Raw genomic sequence first — 27,389 nt, 5'->3', positions numbered from 1 at the left:
ATATTGCACACTTGTCAGGCCTGGTGAATATAGCTATCTGATATAGGTTGCATATTTGTGTGTAAAAAAATGGCTCTCTAGCGCCCCCTACCAGTTCAACCGGCGACGACCCTCGGCCAGTATGTCCGATTTACTTGAAATTCGACACACTCAGTCTCTCAGACCCCTAAACTCCGTCTACTTAGATTTTCCGTTATTTAGAATTTTGTGAAAAACACATTTTTGCAAAGTCCTCCTACACGCGTGGTCCGATTGCTACCAAATTTGCTCTGGATCATTATTGGATCTACATCATCAAAAGTTATTAAAAGCTTTTTGATATCTCTTTGCATTTACAAGATATGGACCAATAAACCTCTTAGAGTTAAGCGTGGCTTATATATTAATACACATAACTTCTCAACCATTTGTCCTAAAATCACCAAATTTGCAGCATATGTGCACATTGCATCCTGTAACATACCCTGACATTTTCATTTCATTCAACCATTAGGGGGCGCTACAGTAAACCTGCCATGTTGTGCTATGTTGTCACTTTTCGCAGTTTTCAGTCTTTGTACTTTAACGAACTCCTCATACAGAATTAATGGGATCAACCTCAAATTTGGTCAGGATGCTCTTCAGACCTTTGTGAGTTTTCATAGAAGAACCTTGACGTGGCGTGGCGGCCATTTTTGCCTCATTCGGCATGAACCAAGAGTTACATTATTCAATCTGCACAAAATTACATATGCATGATGCTCCTTCAAGTATGAGCATATATCAATGCCAACATTTTCAATAACTCATAGCACCACCTACTGGCAAAAGGAAATGTCACTCTAGCCAGTTGACCAAATCAGTCTCAAATTTAGTAACAAAAGCCTTAACACATTGAAGATGCATCATCATAAATATTGTGAGTTTTTGTTGAACGCTGTTGCCATGGCAACCCAGCATTTGCCATGAAAAATAAGCTGATGGTTCAGTGGCTTGGGATGCTCAAAAACTCATAAAACTTTGTACATGTGTCATAAGTCATGGGAAGATATATTTTATATGGGATTTTGGCTTGGCCGTTTTGAATTGCCTCCATTGCGCCCCCTACAATATTTCAAAAGAGCAGCCCCATCACTACGTTTCAGGTACATGTCTGAAACTTGGTATACACATGTATCCCATAAAGACTTAAAGATCTTGGGAGCATGTTCTAAACCATACCGGGAGTCAACCATTTTAATTTTTGTGTCATTTTTCGATAGAATTTTGCACATTTATAGTCGCTATACTTTAACGAACTCCTCCTAGGGAATTTGTCTGATCCTCTTCAAATGTGGTCAGTACAATCTCAACACCGTTGTGAGTAAAATGTATCAAACGCATTACTTTTCACTGAATGGCTTAGCCGTAGCGAGCGGCTACTTTACCTGGTTCCCCATCAAAAAAGCTGTTGTAACTCAGTTGGACTTGTTCCAAACGCTCATGGCCTGAGGATGTCTACAAGCTGATTTTCACTAATACTCACAGTGCCACCTGCTGGTGAAAGGAAATATGCGTTTATGTGACAAACAGCATCCGATTTACATGACTTTTACACAATGTGGTTTACACTTCATATAGAGCAACATAATGCATGATTGCACCTGTTCTGTAGAGCTACACAGCGGATACAGGAAGCGGTGAAGTATTTGCAAAGCATCATTTCCAGCGTCACGCGGGAAAAAAACATCGGACTCGTGGGCGCGTTGTCCGACGGTCACAGACATTTTCAGCCGCGTAAGTCGGAGTCCCGCCAGTACCCTCAACGTGCGGGAGGATGCAAGGGCCTGTTCATCGCTGCTCGCAGCTTTAATTTTTGTTGTGTTGACACCCATGCACCAACACACACAGGCATAATGCACACCCACGCATTTACATTACTACTTGAGAGAACTCTTATTCGCTACATACATTACAAAAAGCTCTAATCTTTAACAGAATATCAGTATGCCTTCAACTAAAATAGCCTTATAAAGAAGTGAAGATGTGTGAGAGTGTCCTCATTTTGCAAAAGAATCAAACAGGTCCTCAGAAAGATAGGAATACTAGAATCACACCCACACACAAATGCTCCACTGGTAAATAGCCTCAAAGGTCTAATTTTCAGACTTTATTGATCCAGCCACAAACCAATCTTTTTAGTAGGGTTACAACCAATATTGAGGCACAGATCAGATGTCTGTTACCTGCTGAGTTTCCACTGCAATTTCTCACTATTTTGTTGAATACATTTTGTCATTTGCACCTCTTGCAGTGGCTTGAAATTAGCCCCCGATTCAACAGCTACATAAACATTTTGGAAATTACCAAATGCGATGTAGAGACGGGTTTCATTAACAGGTATGGATGTGTGCTTAGCCAGGGGACAGAAAACATATAGCTACAATATCATAACTTTTTACACATTTTTGGCATTTATAAATACTGCACCTTTAAATAATTAAACACTTTTAAAGAGATATATTTGTATGGGATATTTGCTTTTCTACAACTTATGTAAAAAATGCTGCATATTGAGACACAACCAGGCTGCAACCTTCTTTTCTGAGAAGTGACGCCAGTGCGGAAGTGCCTGAAACTTGTCATCAGCTGTAGCCACAATATGAGAGCAGTGCAGAGAGGCAACCGTGAGCTAGCAAGTGAGATGTGCTCACATTCACTATGCACTGAAAGGCAAGCAGCCTGCCTGACTATGTAATCAAAGCAAAGAGAACCTTGGATTACAAGACACAGAGGGACAGTGACTTCATTCTCTGCTCATGTAGACATTACTCCATGGTATCGTTACATAGCAAATAGTTGTTCGCTCTGAATATCTTAAAGAGAAGCTCTTTAATACCTAGCCTTATTTTTAGGCCTCTGCTCAAAAATTACATACCCATACTAAAAAGACTGTAATTCTGTAACTACAAGGTCTATTTTAATAATGTTGATGTTATAATAATGGTAACACTTGTGAGATTTGTTCAGATGTGTAAATATGAGTGTACATTTTACTAGTTAAGAGTAAATGAAGATGGCACACGGCTCAAATTGAAAAGTTTCAGGTTCGCCTGAAAGGAAAGCACTTTTATTGTTACTTTTTTCCTGATATGAGGCCCTGGCTAGCCTAAAAACTCTCTCAAATCATAGCACATGTCAGCAGTCTCGAAAAAAAATTTGGCTTTGATAGAGTGAAGCAGGAAAAAATTAGAGAGGTTTTAGTACAGAGAGGTCAGGCGAGGTCAAGCAAAATTGTCATTTTGGAACCAGCTGTTCCAGTTGTTCCATTGTACTTTTATATACTATATTTCACATGTTTTATCACTAAATACATCCAAATACAGCAGTTTGGCATCATTTTAAGAGCCAGACTCCTCTCTAAACCTGTAAAACATGGATGATTCTCGTCTGAGTTCAAGTCTTCAAGTGTGTATATGAGGCTTTCTCAGCCTATGATTGGTCAAATCCAGACTATAACACCTCTTTCGATGCGTCAGAGTCTCGGGAATGCGGTGGGAGTAGCCTGGTGTTGATTGACAGAATCGTTAGCCAGTAAAAATCAAAAAAGTGCTGCACATCTCCGAGCGTAAAATTCCATTCACCAAAAGTCTGACCCCTTCCCCCGGGGTCCCACAAGTTAGGTTGACCCCCCCTTCTACAGAAAACAGATGAGAAACACACAGGATATACGTAGCAACAGTGTATAGCTGGCAAACGGGGAATTATGCTGTTCTTTTCGTGATTCAGCGTAAAGGTGAGGTGCTGCTAAGATCTTTTTTCGGTGAAGCGGTTTGTTGTTCTGGTGTTTGTTTGCTCATAGATTTGTACTGGTTTCACAGAGAGAAATTCTGAAGATATCTCTGGATTCTGTGTTGAATTCTCTTGCTTTCTGATGTATTGGTCGGCCGTGTGAGCCGTTAGCTTCTTTTTCGTAGCTTTCTTCGGAGTGGTAGTTCGCTGAGTCATGGCCACAAATACGTGATATTGTGGTACATCTTCTCGTTGATTATATTAGTTTGTGTATAATTGTGTTTGCAGTGTGTAAAATGGCTTCGAAGTTAATGTTACCCAGAATTTCTTCGTTAAGTCGGTATATAACACGTGTGTAGCATTCACTATATTCGTTTCTGAAAAGTGCATTCTACGACACTCTCTTCGCTAAACTGTCTCGCTGGAACCCTAAATGGTCCTCGCTCGGTAACCAATGGTTAAAAGTATAAATGTTACAAAGAATCTGAATACAAACAGTAAAGTCCAGAAGAGCAGACCATTTGGATATTTGAATGGTTTCTGCTGAATGTATCCATAAGTAGTTAGTACACGAAAAACGTACAGAGGAGTAATAATAAAAAGCAGGATAATAGCTGAAAGCACGCAGATGGCCTTCCTATTTAGCGCTACATTGTCACTTACTATGCTGAGACAGGTGATTGAAAGTGGACAGTTGGAACTAGTTTTACACTTGAAGCATGGGGTTTACACCAATATTGCTATCAATACTTTTTTAATATTATCGGTTTATAGCACCACTGAAACTATAGAGAGATACATTGTACTTTGATCAGGCCACATTGTGCTTTATTTATCTTCCCCATTAAGATGGCGCCTTACTATGGCGACATGCTATGTGCTGCTCCCCCCTTACTGTTTGTTTACGTGTATTTTTTAACTTTTTGTTGTTGCACAAAACACCTATGATAGGCAGTTGTGCCTATCATAACCAGACATTACTGGACATAATATTGGATGTTCCCAACAGCTGGAAGCTGCATGTTTTACTGAAAGAGCCTACAACAAACAGGTACAACCATGGAGTAATGGCCACAGATGGTCAGAGGCAAGGTAAATGAGGTGGTGTCCTGGTGAGGACAGAGTCCTACTCGGGCCCCAATTCCCCAGCATACTGCTGAGCAACAACAAGCTGGATGGACTTCATTGCCGAATCAGCTCTCAAAGGGACATGAAGGACTGTTGTATATCCTGAGATTCTGAGACTTGGCTGGGCCCTAACAAACTTGATCGGTCTATACGGTTGTATCAGGGCTTGTCTGTGCATGGAGTGGTCCAAGACGATTACTGACAAGGCAAAGGGAGGTGGTGTATATTTTTTTGAAAACAACTTGTGCACTGACGGAAATAATTTTCCAGTCCTGTTTGCTACTGTTGGAACAACTGCCAATGAAGTGCAGACCATTCTATCTCCCAAGGGAGATTCCCTGTGTATTGCTTTTGCTGCAGCAGCACTTGATGAACTGTTTGGAGCCATTACAAGATAGATTAGGTAGATAGGTTCTTTATTGTCCTTTAATGCTTTTATGTGCCTGTATCCAGGACAGGAATCTGCACGTACAGCCAGATGGAAGCAGTGTGAAGAATGGGATGAGGGGGTGCCTGGGGTCAAGTGCTATGGTGTGTGCTTTGTGTCCTCTGAGAGGTTGAGGCCAATTAGGCATTGTGGGTGATGCGTATTAATTATTTCATTGGATGCAGTTATTTTAGGGAAGAACAAGGGGAAACAATAGAGGAGTATGGGTTGAAATATACTTTTTTTATAGCAGCAGCAGAAGGTGGAGTGTAACAAAAAGTGCTTTGAGTTTGCAGATGATCAGGCCCAAAAAATCAGGTGGGATCCTACATGAACCCACAAAGTTTCGGTCCAGTTTCTGAACCACAGCAGCAGATTTTGGCCCGACAGCAGACTTTTGTGACACGATCTTGGACATGCGCATTCTCCAAAAGAATGTTCAGCGCAGTCCAAAAACTGACAGGGACATCCTAAAACGGAGTTATTGTCATTAGGGTGTACAAGTAGTCATCAGCATATTTGAAATATGTAGTGATAGGTGAAGGACTGATACAGTCATTGAAGTACAGATTAGATAAGATAAAGTAATCAAAGTTTTTGTAATTGTTGTGTTCAAAAGTTTCTCAAACAGAGGAGAAGAAGCAGCCCCCCTCCTTGCTCTCTTTCTTCCATCAGCAAGCAGGGCCGGAATCAAATGGTTCAGGTTAAAATCAAAAGTATTTAATATTTAACAGAAGCCAAAACAAATGCAAACTGAAGTACACCATGAATGATTAAACAAACATAATATTCCATGAAATATGAGGCCCCGTTCGCACCACACGACAGATTGGTGTATCTGCCCCATGTACGGAGGAGGTCTGAGGATCTTCTGCAATTTGAAGATCCTTTGTCCCTGCTGAGTCTCTGAAAAGTATCATGTTTCACATTTCTTAGCCAATCGATCAGCTCAGTGATTGGCCGAACCCTTCGGACTTCAGTCGGCTATCTTCTTGACCCATTCCTCCTTCCTTGAAGGCTGTGCTCAGAAACTCTTCAGCAACATCCCCCTCTCACTGATTTGTATTACTTTATGGCGGTGTCATAAATTCTCTGGTTTCTGTTAAGAGAGTTAGAGCTCTCTGCAGCAGAGAGATGATAGCTTCGACTCCAATGTGGGGCTGGTCGGCAAACCAGCAGAAGGTCCAGTGATGGCTCGAGTAATAAACAGGACCAGCCTCTCCAGTGACGAACGTCAGGCTCATCGTTGAACTTGTTAAAGAACAGATTTAACTTACTGGCTTCATCAAGGTCTCATTCCAACCCCCAATCAGTAATTTTTCCATGGCCAGTGATGATTCTCATGCCACTCCACACCTCCCTGATGTTTTTTTTTGCTTGAGTTTCCTCTCAAGCTTCCTCCTTTAACACTCCTTGCCCTCTGGGGCATTGAGGTGGTGGAGTTTCCTGATCATCTTGGCTCACTGGGTGACTGTGGCTCAGAAGTTAGAGCGAGTCAGCCCTCAATCAAAAGATCGGCGGTTCGATCCCCGGCTCCTGTAGTTAATGTCGATGTGTCCTTGGGCGAGACACTTAAAAGCAAATTGCTCCCGAATGCTGTGTATGAATGGATGTGAATGATTAGATAATCCTCATGGTCAGGTGGTACCTTGCATGGTAGCCCCTGACCATGGGTGTGAATGGGTGAATGATGACATGCATTGTTAATCATGGTTGTATTACCTCTGGTTGGACAATTGATGTATTTTGGCAGCACAGTTTTAAAATTATAGTGGTTAAAGAAAACACTGTCTAATGGTTCAAACAGACTGACACTTGAAAGGGCAGAAAGATACACAGATCCTTCTCAGCAGCAATTGAATTGGTCATTGGTAAAATAAACTGCGCTTAGCATCAAAATGAGTGCAGTTTAACTAGTTCCTGTTTTAATGTCAAGTGCACAATAATGCTTATAATAAGCTGGAAAAGGTGTGTTTTCTTTTTTTAAGGGGGAAAGAGCAGGTCAACAGTAGATGCCATAGAATTAGTATACATTATCTGAAAGCTGGAAACCTATGATCAATCTGATATGCAAATTAGCAGTTTGTGTCAAGATGTTCTAGTCATAAATCATGAATAGAAATTAATTGATGAATTTGAATGAATTATAAACGTGTAAAATAACATATTATTTGTTGCTATGGCAAGGGCATGTACATGCTGTGGATGGTAGCCCTCATTGAATGTTGCTACATTCTTCTTTATTTGCCATTTTCGTGTTTATCACTAATGGCATACGACAGAATACATTCGTCAACATCTGAAAAATAAATGGTTAATTGTATATCTCTTTTCTGGTCTTCCGACCACTCAAAGCGCTTTAAGATAGTTAACCTGTCTGTCCCACGGCCTCACTTTGGGTTATCCGATCATCTTTCAGTTCTCTCGCTTTCCACCTACAAGCACAGAGTGAACTGCAGTCCACTGTGAGGACAGTACAGTCTTCTGTGATTTACCGTAGCGCCCCCTTCATGGTTAGCATAGGGTTAGGGGTGAAGTTGGGATCAGATTGAGCAACAACTGGTAAGGTTTAAGATTTGGTCCTGATTTAGGTAAGGGAAACTCATCATGACAGGGAAACTGACTTCAACACAACATCTGTAAATAGACAAAAGATGAAGAAGATGAATGAATATGAATGAATGCCTCTTTAATATTGAATATCAGTCCTACCACTTTCTGGACCTTTTCAGTACAAATTGCACTGCATATGAACAGTGCAATCTTCTGGTTGTCCTTCATGTTTGTTTTGATGCAAGAACCACCAACAACTGGCACTATCACTGGATTCCCATCCACCATCAGAACTCACGTGGTTACTGACCAGTCCTTATTGTCTAGTTTTTTGATTAGGTCCTGAGGTTAATGCTACACAAGTTGTTGGAAACAACCTTTATGTGAGTCTGCAGGTTTGTCCCAAGCTCCAACATTGAATCACTAGGTGATCATTTCCCCAGTGGGCAGGGTTGTATTACAATAAAGTTGACGTGACATAAACGAGGCATGACTTTGATAACTGCCGTCATTTACTGCATATGTAAAGAAGTGCTTAACTGCTTGCCAAATAAATCCTTCACTCCTAAGTTGTTACTGTTGTGTCTCTATTTCTCCCTCTTACTCATCCTCATCCTCATCTGGCAAGTGGCTGAAAAGGAAATTGAGGAACATTATTCAAAGCCACATTCATCCATCCTGTTGGACACGTGCACGCACGCACACGCACGCACGCACGCACGCACACACACACACACAGAGTAATTCTGTTCAGGAAGCAGAGGACCCAGAGATAATCTAAAGGATTGGACGAATCAGGAAAAAAGGATCAGAATGGGGAATAAGAGGGACTGTGGGGAATAACATTACAAAAGATACTCCACATGAATAAAGAATGAAAGTGATAAAGGCATGATAGAAGACCAGAGGAATATTTGAGTCTTTGATGTCAGCTATGAAACGGATCCTGGATCCCGGATCGGGCTGCTTATCACTGATGTCTCACAACTCTTAAACATGGCATCTTTTCTGCATTCACCAATGCAATAAACCAGCTTTGGTAGTGGAAATTGGTTTGGTCATTTATTTTACCATGTGTCAGTTTGAGCAGGGTTAGTCACTGAGACTGGAAATTTCATTTGGCCAATGCAAAGAGAGGTCATGTATGCATGATGTGTATGAGGATATCCCTTAATAGCAAAGATTATGGCTTTATCTGTTATATACCAACATCCTCTAATCCCTCTATAATTACTGCAGAAGGTACAGGGTAATAACTTCCATTTCATTAAATGTGCAGCGTAATATATGAAGTCTCCTGTCTATAAGTGATTAGTTCCCCTGGCTGATCCTATACTGTGCACTGATATTCTGCTGCTATCTTGACTTATCCTCGTAAAGTCCCCAAATACCCCTGTTCCCTGAAGAAATGTTATACTGCAGTGGGTAAATTATGTCTTTCTAGATAAAATTCCTCCACAAACATAAGCGAATAAATTATCTGTCAATTTGCTCTGTTTTTAATATCTCAAAATAACTAATAACTAAATATCTGCTCACTACTAACTGGATAAGCACATGCTTGGCTTTGAACTCGTTTGTGTCTTAAAACGTGAGTTTTAAGACAAAACCCCTCAGATTTGAACAAATTAGCATCATATAGGCCTGATGAATAATACTGCATCATTCTTTCTCCCTAAAGACGGGAATAAAACGGGCCCACAGGCCTCACTCTGGGCACTGCTGGCTGGGACTGCATGGGGGCACTCTGCTCTGCCACAGGCTGAATACTCTTACCTTCTGTATTTCTGTCCTAACCACCACATTCATGTTGTGAAGTGTCTCTCCAGCTTTGTGCCCAGTTCAAGCAAAACACTCATGTCGATTTCTTGTGTTTCAATAAATAATGACAATGAGGGAGATAATAATAATAACTCAATTTCTTCATCAGCACATGCTGATTATGTTGTGTCCAGGAAAGAGAAAATATGAAAGGCAAAGACACAGGGAAATGCCAGCACATCTGTTTCAGCAGCTGATGCTGTATTGCTGGGTATGACCCAGATAGAAAGTTGGATGTTTCCAACGTCAAGAAGCCGGTCAAATCTATTAACTTTACCCACAATGGAGGCTTGGAGTGTCCTTAGAAAGCTCTTTTAGATGACGGGCTGGGTATGTAGTGGAATCTAGTTATGATTATGCAAGCTTCTTTATGGCAGGCAGAATATAATGCACACAGTAAAATGTGAATTCTTAATTTAGTCAAGTAACAGAGCATTTCAAAGCTGTGAAAAGTGGAAATATGCAGTCACACTCCCTTGGTGTTTAAAGTGTTTTTTAGTGCCTCCATTAAAGGACCATAAGGGCTGTCTTTACTGCCCCTTTAATCTGCAGAAGGCGGCTAGAGTTGTTGATTGGATTACTTGTCAGATATTTCAGCAGCAAGAGCTGAAAAGTTTCACTCTACAAGCAAAACAGCACGACAAAGCAGCATTATTAAAGCATGGTGATATATTTGCTCTTCGTTAGCATATCCTTTAAGATTCTTGCTCTAATTAGCCACTTTACTCATCATGGAAATGTCACTTTCTCAAATATGAAATGTACAAGCCCCCATAGCTAAACATTACTGATGCCAATATATGCAGAGAGCCACTATCTAGTTCTCAAATCTCCTCTACTTTATTACCGAACTACTAACTAGTGCAATTTCTTCTTAACTTGGAATGGTTTATGCTGCGCTAACTAAAATCTTTACGTAAACAAAGGCTTAAATTACTATTTGTAATGTGAAGATAGTTGCTTGTAATGATGGACCCAATGAGAATTATGACTGAATATTCAGTTTCTTTCAGCTTTGAAAAGCATTTTAGTGTCTTTTAGCTCATTGTTTTGGTTTTCTGGCCCATAACTCTTATCATAGCTTTTATCAACATCATTTCAGCAGCAGGCAGCCTGTTTACAGTAAAAAAGCTCCTGACTAGGACTTAACAAAAGAAAAACGAAGTTAGCAACTAGCTGACGAACATATATTTATTAGGCGGACAGACACGGAGTATTCCAGGAATACTTGTTAATGTTGCTCTCTTTCTGCTGGATGAATTTAAATAGGCTTCATCATTCCATCTGCGTTTTTGCATTAGGGGCCTGTGAGGCACAGCCCCACCAGAGGGTGTTGTTGTACAGAAGAAGTTCTCAGCTTTTCTCGATGTCAGACACAATAATGGCAAACTCAACGTTGTCTACCTTATACAATTTTTGCAATTTTTGATCATATTCTGAATGTAATCTCTTTTTTAGAAACATTTTTAGTTCTTCGTGCATGGAGCTGCTTGCCGGAAAAACTGTCCCCTAGAAGCATCCCATTAGTTGATTTTAATGATGCAAGGCTCTACACGTCTTGCTAGCTAGCTAAAGATGGACTGATATTGTACTTACGTTAACGTTACAACAATAGTGATGAATCGTGTAGATTATTTAACTACAGTACGATTTAGCGATTTACCCTGGAGCAAAAAAAACTAAAACATTTGGGTTCACATCTGCTGGATGACCTAATCATATCTCAAGAATGAAAAGATTAAAAAAAGATCATTCAACCACAAGAAGTTTAAAAGGAAGGAAAAAAAAGCCATGTTCTGCTTTCCATGTCTTCTTTTCAGAGAAGAAACTGTCCGGACAGCAAGTGGATTTAAAAAGAATAAGTAAAACACGGGAGTTGTGCATCGCATGTGGATAATGCCATCAAGTTTGGCTTACTGGGAACAACGAGCGTTGCCTCTCAGCTTGATGGCGCGTACAGATGTGGCATTGAACAATACAACCGTCAGACTGGAGAAAACAGGTATGTTCTTGGCAGAAATATAACCTGTATGAAACCTTGAGGAATGTGTGATGTGACATTGCCTTGCGTGGACATGATGAGTCTGCCGGCTCCTTAAACCCCGGCCTTATAAGATGCATATTTGAGACTATGTGTGAGTGAGACTCCAGACTAAGGAACCATTACGATGCTCAACCCTATTTTAAGGGCACTTTAGCCATTATTCAAACTAACTTTTGGATTGCATGTGCAATGTTTACAAGGATGAGGTTGCTCAACAGATGACAAAGGCACCTTTCGTTTCTGATCATGAGTCATCTATTTGATGTTGAGAGATCTTGAACATTGTCCTTTGGTGGTCCTACATGTTGCTATGGTGAGATACGTCGCCAGATCCTCATTGTGTCATTTTAGATGGCATTATTCGGCTGAACGTTTCATCTCTGATGTTGGTGATACATTGGTCACAGCAATCGCAGTGTCTCCCCTCTCTCACTCGTGCAGTTTATTGGTTGTGAGAGTATGGCTCATGTGATATATCTATGGTATGTTTGGATTGCATCATCCCATTTTCTTGTATAAATAGTCTGTGGCCACACCAGAATTTTCACAGAATAGAATAGAAAAAATAGAATACAATGAGAGGCGACTGACCTGTGGTGTCATACCATGACAGAGGTACATGATGGGGACATTGTCAGTGTCAGGTCCTTGGTCCAAACACAGGTTGTCTCTTAGATTGTTCTTCAACTGGAAAAATGACAGAGAGATAAGACGGATGATCCATCGCATTTTGATCAAACTTTCAGCAGATGGGATTTTATGGGCGAACATATAACTAATGATGGCAGACTGCAAAAGTGCAAGCAAGAAAAGGAGGACACCTCTCACTCTCTCACACATATTTAGTCATCAAATTAGCAGCAAATATTAAATACTAAACAAATTGCTTTCCTCACTTAACACAACTTGAATTTCAGGCTGCCAAAGCTCAGCAGCCTTATTTTATCACAAAACATGGGAAAGATAAAACAACAGCTCATCTTTTGTGAAAGACCTTAATAAATCCTTTGTTTTTTGTTTCCGATGCTTTTTAAGACTAATATCAACTGAGTTTTTGCTTCAAATTTCTTTGAAGGAATAGTTCCATAATTTGGGAATATAGTCCTATGCTTTGAAAGAGAGATTATCATTCTGATGAGCGTTCAGTTAGGAGCTGGAGTCAGGAAGCTATTAGCCTGCGTTAGCATGAACACTGGATGCATGGGGGAACAGCTATGCAAGCTGCTAAAATCACACCTACCCTCAACCTACCAACCATCTGTGTAAGTCACATGTCGTAAACACATCTTGACTGGCCACACTCACACAACATCATTCTCCTCATCTCACTCTTATATAGAAGCATTTTTCATAAACGTTTAAATATAATGTAATACAACACGTCTCTGGTTTGACTGAGAAACATGATTTGAGAGTCTTTCAAAACTTCACAAATAGAAGGCAAGTGTTAGTGTTTTTAAATACTAATATATTGGAGTCCTAGGGGGCCCCAGTCAAAAGCACCTAATTGCAGCCTGTGCTGTTTTAATAGATCAAAAAAGAATAGATAGATACGGGGGTCCTACTTTAAAGAACGACACACTGTCAGGGGTAGAGGAACTCATTTTGAAGGAGACAGACACATATTTCCTTACGTGTCTATTTTCATTTGACAAAACAAGCAAATAATTGTATCTTTTCTAAAATAATAATAATCCATTTTTGTCTGTAGAGATGACATTGATTAAATAAAAAATAATGTTAGTAGAAATTAGTAAACATTCTGCTATAATGGTTGTTTCTTACAGTCCTTTATTCTTGAGGACCCCATGGTCCCCAGTACGTAGTCCATAAATATGTGGAATAAGATGAGGGTTGACTTGGCTTTATTCCACAGAGAATTATAGACTGTTCAATATATGAAAATCAACACAGGGCAATATCTTGTCCTTGTGCTAAGTGCCTCATCTGCTTAGTTTGAATGATATTGCCTTGCTCCTAGATCTCAGCAACTAACTCAGTTAAAGCTATAATGCAATTATAACCAAACTCACAGTCAAACCTACAGAAGTCCATATTGTAATGAACAAGGATGAGGAAAATCTTAAAGCTAAAGAATGCAATTTTCTTCTGGACACACGTTTAAGCTAAGGCTGATACTCAAAATAAGACCAACTCAGTTCTGGTTTAGAACAACTGTGAGAGTTGACTTCAAATATAATATTTTTAGGCGTTATTACCTAAACCTACTCAGTTACCAGTTGCTTTATATAAATAATTTGAAGGTACAAGTTCATGTTTTAGAGTAATGGAAATGTCTCTGACATTTTCAGCTTCAGAGTTGGATGATAGTTCTCTGTGGATTTGGTGATACCTTTCACATTACAACCACCCATTTCTCTCAGTGTTAAGGTAAAGCATAATCATCAAATCAGTGATCGTGTTATGAAGATTGGTGTGTTATGATTATTGGTTTCCTTTCAGGGATAATAGTTCATTGAATACACATTCAGAGAGCTTGAATGTTACGGCTGCCTTTGAATTGCTCAGGATCTGTTGTGGTAAAGGTTTTCTGACCTCCAAAGCATTGTAAACCTTCTGTGGCGGCCATTTTAAGTCTCCCATTCAAGTGACCTTTCAAAATAGTTTTTTTTGGTCAAATATGCTTTGAGGACAACAATTGGATTTCGTTTAGTTGGGACATTTATCCAAGTGAAGAATTGCTACAGTTTAGTACTGAAGTTAGAAGGGCGTGGTCAGAGTGGATGGAGGGCATACGAAGTGCAAGGCTTTGACACGGAATGCTGAGGTTCACTTCCTGTATAATGTGTGTGGCTATGTTTGGGCAACAAAAGCACTTTGGTTAAGCTTAGTGACAGATTGTGGGTTTGGTTTAATAAAGTAAAGACATCATGTCTTGTGCTTCCAGTATGGCAACTTTGAACTTTTTCAATATTTTAACTAAATAACAATCTTTCCCTACTGCTTAATCAACCAAAGATTTCTGAACATAACCTCGAAGTCATTAATTATTCATTCAGATACTGTATTGCAAGAGCGGGTATTCAATTATATTAAATTAAATACGTTGTTAAGTTGTTTTGCTCATATGGTCAGCATAAAGGTTTTACAGATGTGTTCACTAACAAGATTTTTATTTTTTTATAAACATGATGATTTAGCAAGAATATTGTTTACCATGTTCACACCTTAGTTTGGAATGGTAACAATTGATAAATACTGCTAAATACACACAGTAAAGCCGAGGCTGATGTTAATGTCATTAGTTATACAGGCATTTGGTCATAAACCAAAGTATTGGACAAATTAAAAATTTGACCTGATCGAGGTGATAAATACAAAGTCAGGGGATCACCAAAGTTAATGCAATCAATCCTGAGGGGAACATAAATGTATAAACCAATTTCTTGGTAATCCATCAAGAAATTGTAGAATTTTCTCTCCAAACCACAGGACAACTATACTGTAGCACTAGAGGAAATGTCATGGGATAAACAAAGTCATTAGCATTCCACCTCTGGGTACCACACATGTCTGCACAAAGCTTCATATGAATCCATCCAGTAGTTAGTTATTTCAATCTGGACCAACATGGTGGACCGACCCAACCAACACACCAACATTGGTAACCCTACAGTCAGCCTTTGAGCTCTGGGAGACTTGTCATGACCTCAGACCTTCTAAACAAGTGTCTAAAAACATCAACCAACCAAGTTCATGGCACTGTGTGAATGTGTTTCATTTAAAACAGCTTGACAAATCTTGATATAATGTCTCTTTTTTGGACAATATTTACCTTGTGTGAGCAGTGCATTCCTCCAGCTTTTGTTTCATGTAATAAGAGAGATGAGTGCATAAACAACATCCACAGATGGTGTAACATTATTTGTACTCTATCCAACTGCAATCTCCTGTGAGAGTTTGTGTTTGTCAAATATGTAAACTTCATATCTACATCTCTCTGATGTCACAGTGGCAACTCTTTCATCTCAATCAAAGCTGAGCCCCTGCACATGCTCAGTACTGTCAACAAATAGCGCCATCCAGCTCTCGCTGTGATTGAAGTGTTTATCGAACAACAAACACAAGACGTGACACTAAAGCTGTTTCAGGCTTACGGACTCAGTTGCTGCTGCTTATATCGGAATGGAACCGTACCACCTTTTTCCCCATCAAATCATAACTATTTTCTCCTCAGTGACAGACTCTGCGCCAATAAAGCTGAAATAATAAGACCTGAAGGAAATAGGTGTATGATGATTATTTTCAGATTTCATTCAGGCTCTCAGGAGACAGATAACTCAAACTATATCTGTACTCAAGTTTAAAAGGTTAAAATGAGACAGCAATCAGAGACTGCAGGGTCAGTTAGTGCGGTGGGATAATTCTGCTCAGCTTTCAACAGATTAGTGTCATTTTTCAATTTTGCAAAGTCCTTCCACACTCGTTAGCTGAAGAGAGGAAGTCATACGTAAAGTAAGTGGAGAAAAAAGGTGCACCCTTTCAATACCCCGCTGCTGTGATTTGAAGTGAGCTCTTAAAGCATAGAAGCAAATCTGACATAGTGTGTATGCAATTAGACTCGGTATTAATAGAAAAGTTAAGTTTTACAGCTTGAAGTACTTTGACAAGTTATGTTTTTTTGCAAGTGTTTAGTCATGATGAAGTGTTAATGCTATTTAAGGGCTATTTGGTGCTTATCACATGTTTGGTTTGTTATTATAAAATGTTCTGGCAAAATAGTAAAACTATAGTGCCAAGCTAAAAAAAAGACTTTTAGCCTCAGCATTAATGGAAAAGGTAAGGCTTATACAGCTTGAAATAGGTGGAAACGTTTCATAGTTTAAAAGTTAAGTAAGGAAGAGGTCGAGCCAAACACAGTGGAATGGTTTGGTGTCAAACAAAGACAGGACTTTAACCCAGGAGATCGCTGTTCGTGTCCCATGAAAGTCAATGTTGACTTATTTTACCGTAGTTATGTTATGTTTACATACTTAACGCCTAACCAAGAAATTTTGTTGCGTGAGTAAACCTAAAGACTAAGCTACTTCTGCCACAGAAGAAAACGCTATCTGGGCACTCTATAGTAGCATGAAATACTGATTAGAAGTAAAACTACTTCAAAACTATACAAAAATAAAGTAATTATAAACAGATATTTCCCTTATGGGTTGGTGAAGACAAAACAGAGCTAAAAGAGAGTGAGTGTTTGACTCAAACATTACTCCAACTAAATGGTAATGTTGCTCTGTGTCTACTGGATTTGCAAATAGGCAACTGCTTAAGAAAAGGTTCCCAATAACAACTTCATAAGATGATAATATGTCATTGTTAAGGGAATGTTATGGTTTGAATAAACCTAAACAACAAAAATTCCCATAAAGAGTCAAACAAGGTATTCAAACAATAATATAATATACGTAGTGCCAACCTGAAAAAGTAGTGCCAACCTAATCACAACATTCAAAAATATGAAAGCAAAGCAGAGGCCATAGTTACATGTATACCCGGGGCCAGTCACGGTTAGATGCTTTGAGGACGATGGACACAAAACAGAGGACTTTCCTGTCCTTATTAATGCTTATTTTGTTCTGCACAACTATTGTGAAGTCTGCAGATAAAATGTAGGACAGAGACTTCAGCCACCAGCAGAGCTACGAGTGAGAACAGACAACAACAAAACCTAAGAAACGAGTGAGAGACGTGTGTTGACCACATTTATGGACCCATGATCTAGTAAACCATTATGTGTAAGTGTTAATATTAAAGTAAATTTGATGTGAGAGATAGAGAGCAAGACCTGCAGCGCTCTCTATCTCTCACATCAAATTTACTTTAATATTAAAACTTACACATAATGGTTTACTAGATCATGGGTCCATAAATTTGGTGGAACGTTTTAGAAGTTTTATTTTTCAGACTTAATAGAAGATTTAATAGTCTTTCCACAGAACCCTCTTTTATCGGACCATTATCTATTAACTTTAGAATTCCTACTAACGGAGTGTACGCCATTAGGCAAACGTTTCTACACTAGATGTCTATCTGATGATGCCGTAGCTCAATTTAAAGAGGCGATTCCGTCGTTATTTAACTCAATACCATGTCTCAATATAACAGAGGACTCCTGTGCTAACTTTAGTCCGTCTCAGGTTGATCACCTTGTCGATAGTGCTACAAGCTCACTGAGAAGGACACTAGACTCTACTGCTCCTTTAAAGAAGAAGACAGTAAAACAAAGGAGGTTCGCTCCATGGTATAACCCTCAAACACGCAAATTAAAGCAAACATCGCGAAAACTTGAAAGAACATGGTGTTCCACCAATTTGGAAGAATCTCGTTTAGTCTGGTGAGACAGTCTTCAGACATATAAGAAGGCCCTCTGTAATGCCAGAGCAGCTTATTACTCATCATTAATAGAGACAAATAAGAACAAGCCCAGGTTTCTCTTCAGCACTGTAGCCAGACTGACAGAGTATTCCTTCAGACCTCAGTAGTAATGATTTCATGAACTTCTTTAATGATGAGATTATAACTATTAGAGAGAACATTAATAATCTCCTCCCCTCAACCAGTACCGATCTATCCTCAAATAGAGTAACCTTAGAAACAGCTGTAACCCTGATATATGTTTAGATGGCTTTACTCCCATCGACCTTCACCAATTGACTTCAACAATGTCTACGTCTAAACCTTCTACCTGTCTCTTAGACCCCATGCTGACTAGGTCTAACCGTTAGTTAGCACGTCTTTACTAGATATGATCAACCTGTCTTTACTAACAGGCCATGCACCCCAGTCCTTCAAAGTAGCTGCAATTAAACCTCTTCTTAAGAAGCCCACTCTTGATCCAGAGGTGTTGGCTAACTATAGACTAATGGCCTTCTAATTGCATCAGACAAAGGACTTGTCTCTGTTCTTGTCTTTTTAGACCTTAGTGCTGCATTCGACACCATTGATCATTACATCCTGTTGCAGAGACTACAACATTTGATTGGCATTTAAGGAACCACAGTAAACTGGTTTAAATCCTATTTATCATATTTCACACAATTTAAGCTTCTGCATTTTCCAAATGCAATAGTATTATTCAAACGTATTGTTCGGTTTGTAAGCCTCGTACCGAACGGTTTAATATGAACACGTGTATTGTTTCACCCCTAGAAACAAATAATAACCCGTAGCTGTGGCGTCATGAGGTTATTAGGAGGTGGTTCAACTATAGTAGGAAAAAAATAAAATGCACGGCCCGCCACTGATGTTAACACATTTTTAGAACTCCTTGCTGGCAAGCTGCCACAATAAAGGCAGATTAATTTTAGTTCCTATTTCTTGTTCTGCTCTAGGGAGTTTCTGTATGTGTGACAACCAGTGGGAACCAATCGTGGAAGTAAAACATGTATGGTGCAGTGTTTGTCCAACTGTGGGCTGGCATCCAGACTTTGTGAACTTGTTCCTGTGGGCTCCTAAATCAGATGAATAGCAAGCTATAAGCATATTGATAAATGAATCTTCTAAAATCAAGGCTGCAAACTGAAGAATAGGAATCTTGAGAGTTAAGGGGAATAAAATGAACTCACCACTCCGTAAGCAACTGTGTTGCTGTAGGATCGGAGCTCAGGGTAGATGTTGGAGAGGAACCAGCTGAACGGCCGGCACTGGAGTCTGGATCGCAGGGCCTTTCTCTCAGTAATGTCCCCAATGTCTATTCCTGACTTCTAAAGAGGGAAATAAATACAAACCCATCTGAGGATATGGGTATTTCACCTGTACTCTAACATCTGCATTTAAAGCAGCTTTGGAGTCTGGACCTCTGGTTCTGGGCTAGTGTTAACAAATATAATCAGAATTGATCATAAATCAAAAACATTTGATTATCGATAAGTAGTTTAAGTCAAAGCTAAATTCCAAACATTTGCTGGTTCAAGCCCTTTTCCTATACAAAACTCTCTCTCCGTTGCTGTTGTTCGGGAACCCGAATTATTCACAAACAACAGATTTAAAGAATGCAGGCAGGTCTTCCATCTCCAGTGTTTCATATTTGATCGTCATGTGAGACTGACTCACACAAATCAGCTTGTCATGCTAACCTCAGAACATGTTGGTAAAAGTAAAAGTTTCTGTATTCTGCGTTATATGCATCAATCTACATTTTGTGTGCGGCTGTGTGCACCTGACTGAGACGTTCAGCACAAAGACGCAAACCGTTACAGCCCTAATGCACACAATTATGCCCACTCTCACTCTCCAACATACTAAACAATCCCAGTGTCAAACCCCCAACACACACTGCTGTCTGTTTACCTGCAGTGGAACATTCCAAGCCATGTAGACGTGACTTTTGTACTGGTCCATCCAGACCTCAGCCACCCTCAGAGCGTTACGACGCACATGGGCTGTCAGGTTTTCTGTGTAGGGTTTGTGGGCGCGCTCGATGTGTGCAATCCTCGAACAGGGTAGGACCTCCACACTGCCGCCACACTGCCACACCTGTGTTACACGTACACAAAAATGCAGCCACATTAGTGACTCAAAATAAAGGTATGGATATTTTCAGTACCTGCCAAGTACATGCCAGTTAAATCTCTGTTCTCTAAAGAGGGGATCAAAACCTTGCTGTGACTGAGCCTGCTGTATAGAACTATTATGAAAGGTATTACTCAGTGTGCTGAAGTGGCCATTCATTATTATCATTTCTTTTAATATTACAGTTTTTTGACATATTGAAAGCTTTCAAATATGTCTACACAGGCCTAGCAAGCTTTATTACAAGCCCATGAATTTGATTTAAGTGTGCTTCCCTTTAGCATGCTTTGACAGAAGGGTTATTCCGTGTCAAATCAGATAGAGCTTTTTGTGTACATTTTACATTACATTATATTATATTTGTAAGGTATATGTATATGTATTGGCACCCGACAGACATCATCCTATGGATCTCACTTATAGGTCTCAAAAAACAACGCAATTATCAAAATGCACTCAAAATATTGTGCAGTATTTATTTTTTGTGTCAAATAGCATACACAAGGTATCTATCTGTTTTTGACACAGAATGACCCAGTTGGGTCTGTGTTAATTTAGTTGTACTATACAGTAGTACAGGTATGTAAGCAAGGTATGCTCAGGTAACTGAGGTCCATGTGTGGCCAAGGGACCAGCTTGCATATAAATCTTAATATTACATACTGTATATAAACTTCAGCTGCTTTACTCTCATTAACTGATTTATCTGCATTTATTTAAACTCACTTTGATTTCCTTCATGGCTTCCATTTTAGCTCTCATTTCAGTGTCTTTCACCAACTATGTTTCGATCTCCACTGTGTTTCAACAATTTCAAATGTTTCAACTCCAAACTTTCAGCAGGGAGCAGATGTAAATCAGGATGTCACTGCAATGTTTAGTCTACTGATGCTTTTACCATGTTGACACACATTTCTGAAGTAAACCATGCTAATTTCCATGATAGCGCTGCTCAATAGCACTGCTCAAAATTCTGCAGCGGGCACCTTAGTAGTTCAGTGTACCGACCAGACAAGAGCTGGAATGCTGAATGCTGACTTGAATACAAGCGCCTATTCTCTCTATTCGAGTCCTGCACTTTATGTGTGTTCGAGCTATAATCCCTACTCTTTCCCTGCATCGTTTCAAAGCAAGAAGCTGAAATAGAACAACAATAAAACTGCACATCTGGCCTGGCGCCCAGGCAGGAACATAAACTAGAGCCAAATTCTGAGATAATACACGCTTCCCTCAAAAATACCTCAACATTCTCTAGAAAGGATTTACAACACAGGGTTAGAGTATAAGGAGCTATTCTTCAAGCATAACAATCTATGACTGTGCATGTGGGTGTGTGGCGCGAGATAGAAAATAAGATGAGAAAAAAACAGACGGTGAGGTGAAATAGAAGATTGAGAGTGTGAAACATTGAACAGAGAAGGCGAAGGCATAAAAGCAAAGGGAGATAAAGTGAGAAGTATGGAGAGAAGAAGAAATAAAGGGGGAGAGAATAATAGCTTCTACTCGTCTTTTTGAGTCATACTTTTCAAAAGCCTTTTCTTTTTTGTTTTGATATCTTCACTCTAAATAACAAGCATTACATGGTCATGAGCTAACTATTACCCAGAATACATCATTGTGACGTTGAGTAGTTGCAGTTTATGTGTTTGCGTTGGCATCCAATGTCTGGAACTTGTGTCTGGCTGATTTGCCTGTGTCAAGCAGACAAAGCACAACTCATTTACATTCCCAATTATCTCTCAGTCTGTCTTCTTTGGTTTAATGCAAAACAAATCTCGCTTGCGGACTTGTGTTTTTAAAGTTTTAATGAGAAAATGAGAGGCAAAAGACAGCAATAAATGACATAAATTATAAATCATGCAGAGGACGACCACCAATCATGATAAAAGACGGCATGAGACAATGAGAATTAAATATGCACCATATTGTGCCACAGTGCAGATGAAGCTTCATAAAAGCAATCTTTATCACAATAGGAGTGTGCAGGCCAGAGATATGGAACACTTCTGCAGAAACTGGGAGAAAAAAATGACATTGCTGATCACAAAAGGCGCCTGTGTTTGGTATGAGGGAGATGGGAATAGAACAACTGGGTGTTTTCTGACTTAAACCTTGAGTTGAACTCATATGAGGAATTAGTTAGAGCAATGCCCTTGAGACAGATATGGGGAACTGTTTTTGTCAAAAATGTTACTACTGATTCACATAATCATTGATCTGCAAAGTTCTCTTTTGCAGTGCAGTCCATTACTTTAGCAAAATTGAAATATTGTCTTTTTCTTGATGTGTTTTTAGCATGTACATATATATGTGCTATGAAATAACTGCCAATGATGACTTTGCTGGTGTTTGCCAAAGTAAAGAAAGATGTTGTTGCTAACGTTTTGTTGCCTTCCACCCGCTCAAAAACCTCACATACGGATAAATAGATGGGGGTGAATCTGTCCAGCTGAAGCCCACCCTGAACCAATTCTATGAAAGAGCAAAGTGCCAACAACCACACAGAAAGGTCAACAGTAGCTTTGAAAGGGCTTTCCCCTGAAACAGGTTCATTTCAGTTCAGTGTTTGTTGTCATAGCTGAAGAGGGCAACTGATTTGCAGCACTGTGTGTGACTCTTGGCCCTCCTTTATGCACAGGCTAAAGTCTAATTTGGGCAGAGCTGCTGACAGCTGGAGGGAGCATCTGATGTAGGTCAGAAAAGCACTAACTGCTGGGGTTACAGTGGCAATATTGAGATCTCCTCCCGCAGAGAGTCAGTCTGTTCGTGGCCTCGCTGCTTATGCTTTGCTGTTGAGCCATTTGTCTCAACAGTGTGGGGGGGGGGGGGGGGGGGGGGGGGGGGGGTTATTCTATAGAGTACTGGGCACTGGTGGTCACTGCACCACGAGGAGCTAAGGAGAAAGCCATTATTGGACTAATAGGCTACTGGACTGTAGAAGTCTGACATTCAAGCCTCCTATGGAGAAAGTCAAAACACTGCACAAAGGCTTTTTATTAACCAGAGAAAGAGACATTGCTGGCAATGACCGACAATGTGCAGAAACAACCGGTCATTTTAAGCCTTTGATAGATTTGGCACTCCATCCCGTCGGCTCTGCTCCTCTGATGCCAACCTCCTGTCCCTTCCACTCAGGACCAAGCACTGGAGATGGGGTGACAGAGCCTTCTCCATAGCTGCCCCCTCCCTCTGGAACTCTCTCCCCAAACACATCCGAGACTGCACCGACCTTTCCATGTTCAAATCACAAATCACCTTTTCAGAACTGCTTTTAATGTGTGACCAATATTGTGTGTTTTACAATTCTAGTGTATAGCTTTTTTTTATATGATGATTTTAATGTCTTTGAGTATTCTGAAAAGCGCTCCATTAATAAAAGGTATTATTATTATTATTTAGATATCAGGTCAAAGCATTTTTAAGAGAATATTTAGAGTATTGTTTGCTTGTTTGGGCTGAGCCAGCTCCTGTAGTCACTGCAACATGACTGACCAAAACTGATTACTACTCTGTCAGTATGATGTCACATTCCCAGCTGTGGAGGGGTGGGGATATAAAGCTAGTGGAGAAACTGCACCCCAACTGCACCCCATGCTTAAATATGGAACAAATCAATCTGTGCAAGGTTACAAATCTTTACTGTACATTCTGGTAGTGGTAGAGCACTGAACAGTCCAGTCCAGAGAGCCACAGCCACATTAGAGTACATTCTCTCCATGGGAGAGGAGTTAAGGTCAGCCTAAAAGACTTCAGATTTGTTGTTAGATACTTTTTTAAACAGAAAATTGGGTCTAAATGGTCCCCCCATCTGATATCCATTTGGCTATCACAACAAGTTCTGTCAACAGCAGCAGTCCAATGCCAATGTTCAGTGCTAAAGTCCAGTGCCAATGTTCAGTGCTAAAGTACGGCGCCAATGTTCAGTGCGAACGTCCAGTGCCAATGTTCAGTGCTAAAGTACAGTGCCAGTGTTCAGTGCTAAAGTCCAGTGCCAATGTTTAGTGCAAATGTCCAGTGCCAATTTTAATTGCTAACCAGCAGTGCCAATGTTCAGTGCTAACATCCAGTGCCAGTGTTCAGTGCTAAAGTCCAGTGCGTCCAAGGCAAATTCAGGAATTAGTGTGCTCTTTATGTAGCAAGGGTGCTTCTGAGGGTGTGGAGGTCAGGGGGGCGATGGTATGTAGCTAGTCTAACTTTTATGCAGAAGACCAGAGGTTGCATCCCCCTGTGACTTGCAATGAACATTCAACTATTTATTTGCATAACCACAAATCTTAAGAAAGTGATAGTTTGGAAAACCTTTGCGTTGAATTGTCCACTCTATGATTATGTCTGGTGATGGCAATACAACTAGTATAAATGTGCCCTAAAGTTGCAGTTCCTTTAATGGACATTAGATGCTGGCCCCAAGAAAAATCTTCAGAAAGCCATGAGACTGCATTTAAATCACAAAATCAACAAATGAATTTACCACAAGAAGTTGAGGTCACTGCAGGTTATTTCACTATTTCAGAATCCTTATTAAAGAAGTATTAGGAATAAAAGATTATATTTGTAAAGCGTGCAATTTTGACTTTTTGTACCTACTTTTTGCTCTCGTATTTGCTTCTAGCTTGTCCCACTTTAGCTCAACTCAAGCTTCATCCTCCTTTGCCTACATTTTTACCTTTTTTTAATTTTGATTTATTTCAGGGGAAGATAGTGTGGCAGCAACAACGATCAACACCTCATGACTGGGCACAATAAGAGGAAAGTTAATGACTATGTGGCTGCATTGTGTAAGTTGTGTAAGTATTTATTTTTTTCATCTTCTCCTAGCATTGATTGTCCATTAAATTGATTGTCCAGTGTTCCATTAAATCTGAACCTGACATGGTCAAACCTGAGAGATTTATACATTTTTCAGTGTGATGTGTTCTTAACCCAATGGCTCGGTCAGCATCGATGAGGACTGGGGTGATAATCAGACCTGTACCTCACTGTCAGTACACTGTTAATCACTCTATACTAAGCCTGAGTCAACAGTTTTCTTCAGATATCTCCTGTGTCAGTTCACACTCAAAGCTGTTCCAACAGTTGCGTCTTCTAGGGATTGATTTGCCGTCTCAAAGGATGGTGCTTTTGCTGAGCCCTCTTCCGCTGGAGCCCAGATTAGAGATGAAATCCTTGCAGTAACTGTTGATGTAACTGTGGTTGAGCTTGCTAAAAATGGATTTAAATCCTGTTGATGCTTAATTCTGCCAAAAAAATATTTTTGAATGTAATTTCTTTAGCCTACATTAAATCACAATGCTATCTGGCAGTTGTTGAATCATTAGTAATGAGCTCAGTTTACTTGAGTCAGACTGAATGAGTAATGTGAATGACTGCTAAAGCCCCGATTCTGTCAAAGGAAAGGCCATTCTTATTTTCTGTATGCTGGACATGTCTGCTTAACTGGATATTTCAATTTGGATGGTGACAATGGTTTATGCCTCTACGGTGTACAGCTCAGGACACAAATTACACTGTGCAGAAATGTATAGTGCTGGCACGTGGTTACTGGGGCTGTGTGGCCAATAAGATAAAAGTTCTCAAGCCGACTCACCCTGATGCCGAGCTCCACGTTTTCTCCACCATATATCTCCATGCCTTCATCTAGCAGGCCAATCTCCTCAAAGTACTTCCTGTCGACCACAAAGCAGCCGATCAGAGCAGGGCTCCTAAAATAGAGGGCGAAAAGAGACAAAGACAGAGAAAAGGAAGAGGTAGAATATGTTTGGTATTTAGATAAAGCCTAGCAATTGGGGAGTTTAAATGCAAAATATTCTTCAAGACACACACACAAGCCCATTCCTAAACCACAACTTAACCCGCACTGGGCAACAGGGCCCTCCAGATGTACTTTTTAAGTATTCTGCATATTTGATGCTCTGAACCATTGTCTTTCTTTATAACGTATGCAGTCCATTGGGTTTAGAACATCTGTCAACATGATGCTTTCATCTAAAACAACAAATTCAGGACATTTTGAGGAAATATATTTGTCATCAACATCAAACTGAATCAACAAGAGTTAAACAAAATAAATAAATCATATTAGTATTCATGCTGTCACACATCTTTTCTTATCAAAACCTCAAAAACAGCTTGTTTTGGTGAATATCTCCTCTCTCTGTGGATAGACAGAACTCCCAAAAAAACTAAAACCAAAAATGCATGCACATTATTCTTTTCTCTACAACCTCCAGATAACAGAACAATGAAATTCAAATATCACATAGAGTTATATTATATTGCTTAAATTCAACAATATCCTTTTTATAGTGCAGTATATTGAAAACATGAGATAAAGAGCCATGAAGCTATGGAGTTACACATGCAGCTTTAGATTCATGGAATAAAGACACATTGTTTGCTTCATAACACACGTCATGTGCAAATAAAGAATAAGTCAACATCATTTGATTTTCCACCACGATTTTAACTATGAAACAGTGGTATTGAGCTACACTTACCTCTAATGTTTTAAGTAGATAATAATTTAATGGTAGCATAGCATGTTGCATCAAAATGATTTATGTGAAATAAAGGTGTGATGTTTCTGCCTGAAATGATAAAAAGTTAGCCGCAGGCAAGACTCAGTTTAGATCAGATATTTCCACACACTGTGCAACTTCATGCAGCTCTTCTTAGCTCAGGCATTATCATTGGCTGGCAGAGTCTGTGGAAATATTGGATTTAAATGTTGGTTTCAAACAGGCAGCAACCTCCAGTTCTGATAAGGGAAGCCAATGCAAAAGTGCCTTAAACTTGCATTCTTTGTCAAGGTCATCAGGGGGCGACTCCTCTTGTTTCAAAGGTCTGATTGTATAGAAGTCTATTAGAAAAATTATCCTACTTCTCACATGTTCTTTTTTTACCTCTGTTGGTCTCACTAGTTTCAAGTCAGTTAGTAAATGATGGTCCATTTAAAGTAAAATTGACCATAAAGCAGGGTATGCTTTAGGGCGTGGCTTCCTTGTGATTGGCAGGTTGCTACCATGACGTTTTCCGGTCTGGGAGTTGTACGTGTTTTCGTCTTACAACTTCATCCCTTTCACAGTGTGTTTTCACTTCATGAAGGTTGTAACATTTTGGTAGCTTGAAAATGTCTTGTCC

At 39.8% G+C, this 27,389-nt stretch overlaps 1 protein-coding gene across 1 annotated transcript in view; it reads right to left on the bottom strand.

Annotated features, from left to right (window-relative positions):
* LOC306698837 (polypeptide N-acetylgalactosaminyltransferase 18-like) overlaps nt 1-27,389 on the bottom strand; it is a gene marked incomplete at its 3' end in the record, with an annotated part of 185,059 nt that overhangs the window by 30,720 nt on the left and 126,950 nt on the right. The window contains exons 6-9 of the mRNA XM_079163323.1: nt 25,837-25,951; nt 20,028-20,213; nt 19,304-19,441; nt 12,315-12,410 (exon numbers count right to left, since the gene is read on the bottom strand). Of these exons, the coding sequence (XP_079019449.1) occupies nt 12,315-12,410; nt 19,304-19,441; nt 20,028-20,213; nt 25,837-25,951 (535 nt within the window). The remainder of the gene's footprint in view (nt 1-12,314; nt 12,411-19,303; nt 19,442-20,027; nt 20,214-25,836; nt 25,952-27,389) is intronic.

This window comes from Pholis gunnellus (genome assembly GCF_910591455.1).
Source record: "Pholis gunnellus genome assembly, chromosome: 7".
In the NCBI taxonomy this organism is placed as follows: domain Eukaryota; kingdom Metazoa; phylum Chordata; class Actinopteri; order Perciformes; family Pholidae; genus Pholis; species Pholis gunnellus.
Note: the sequence above shows the minus strand (reverse complement) of the source record. Positions and strands in the feature narration are given on the sequence as shown.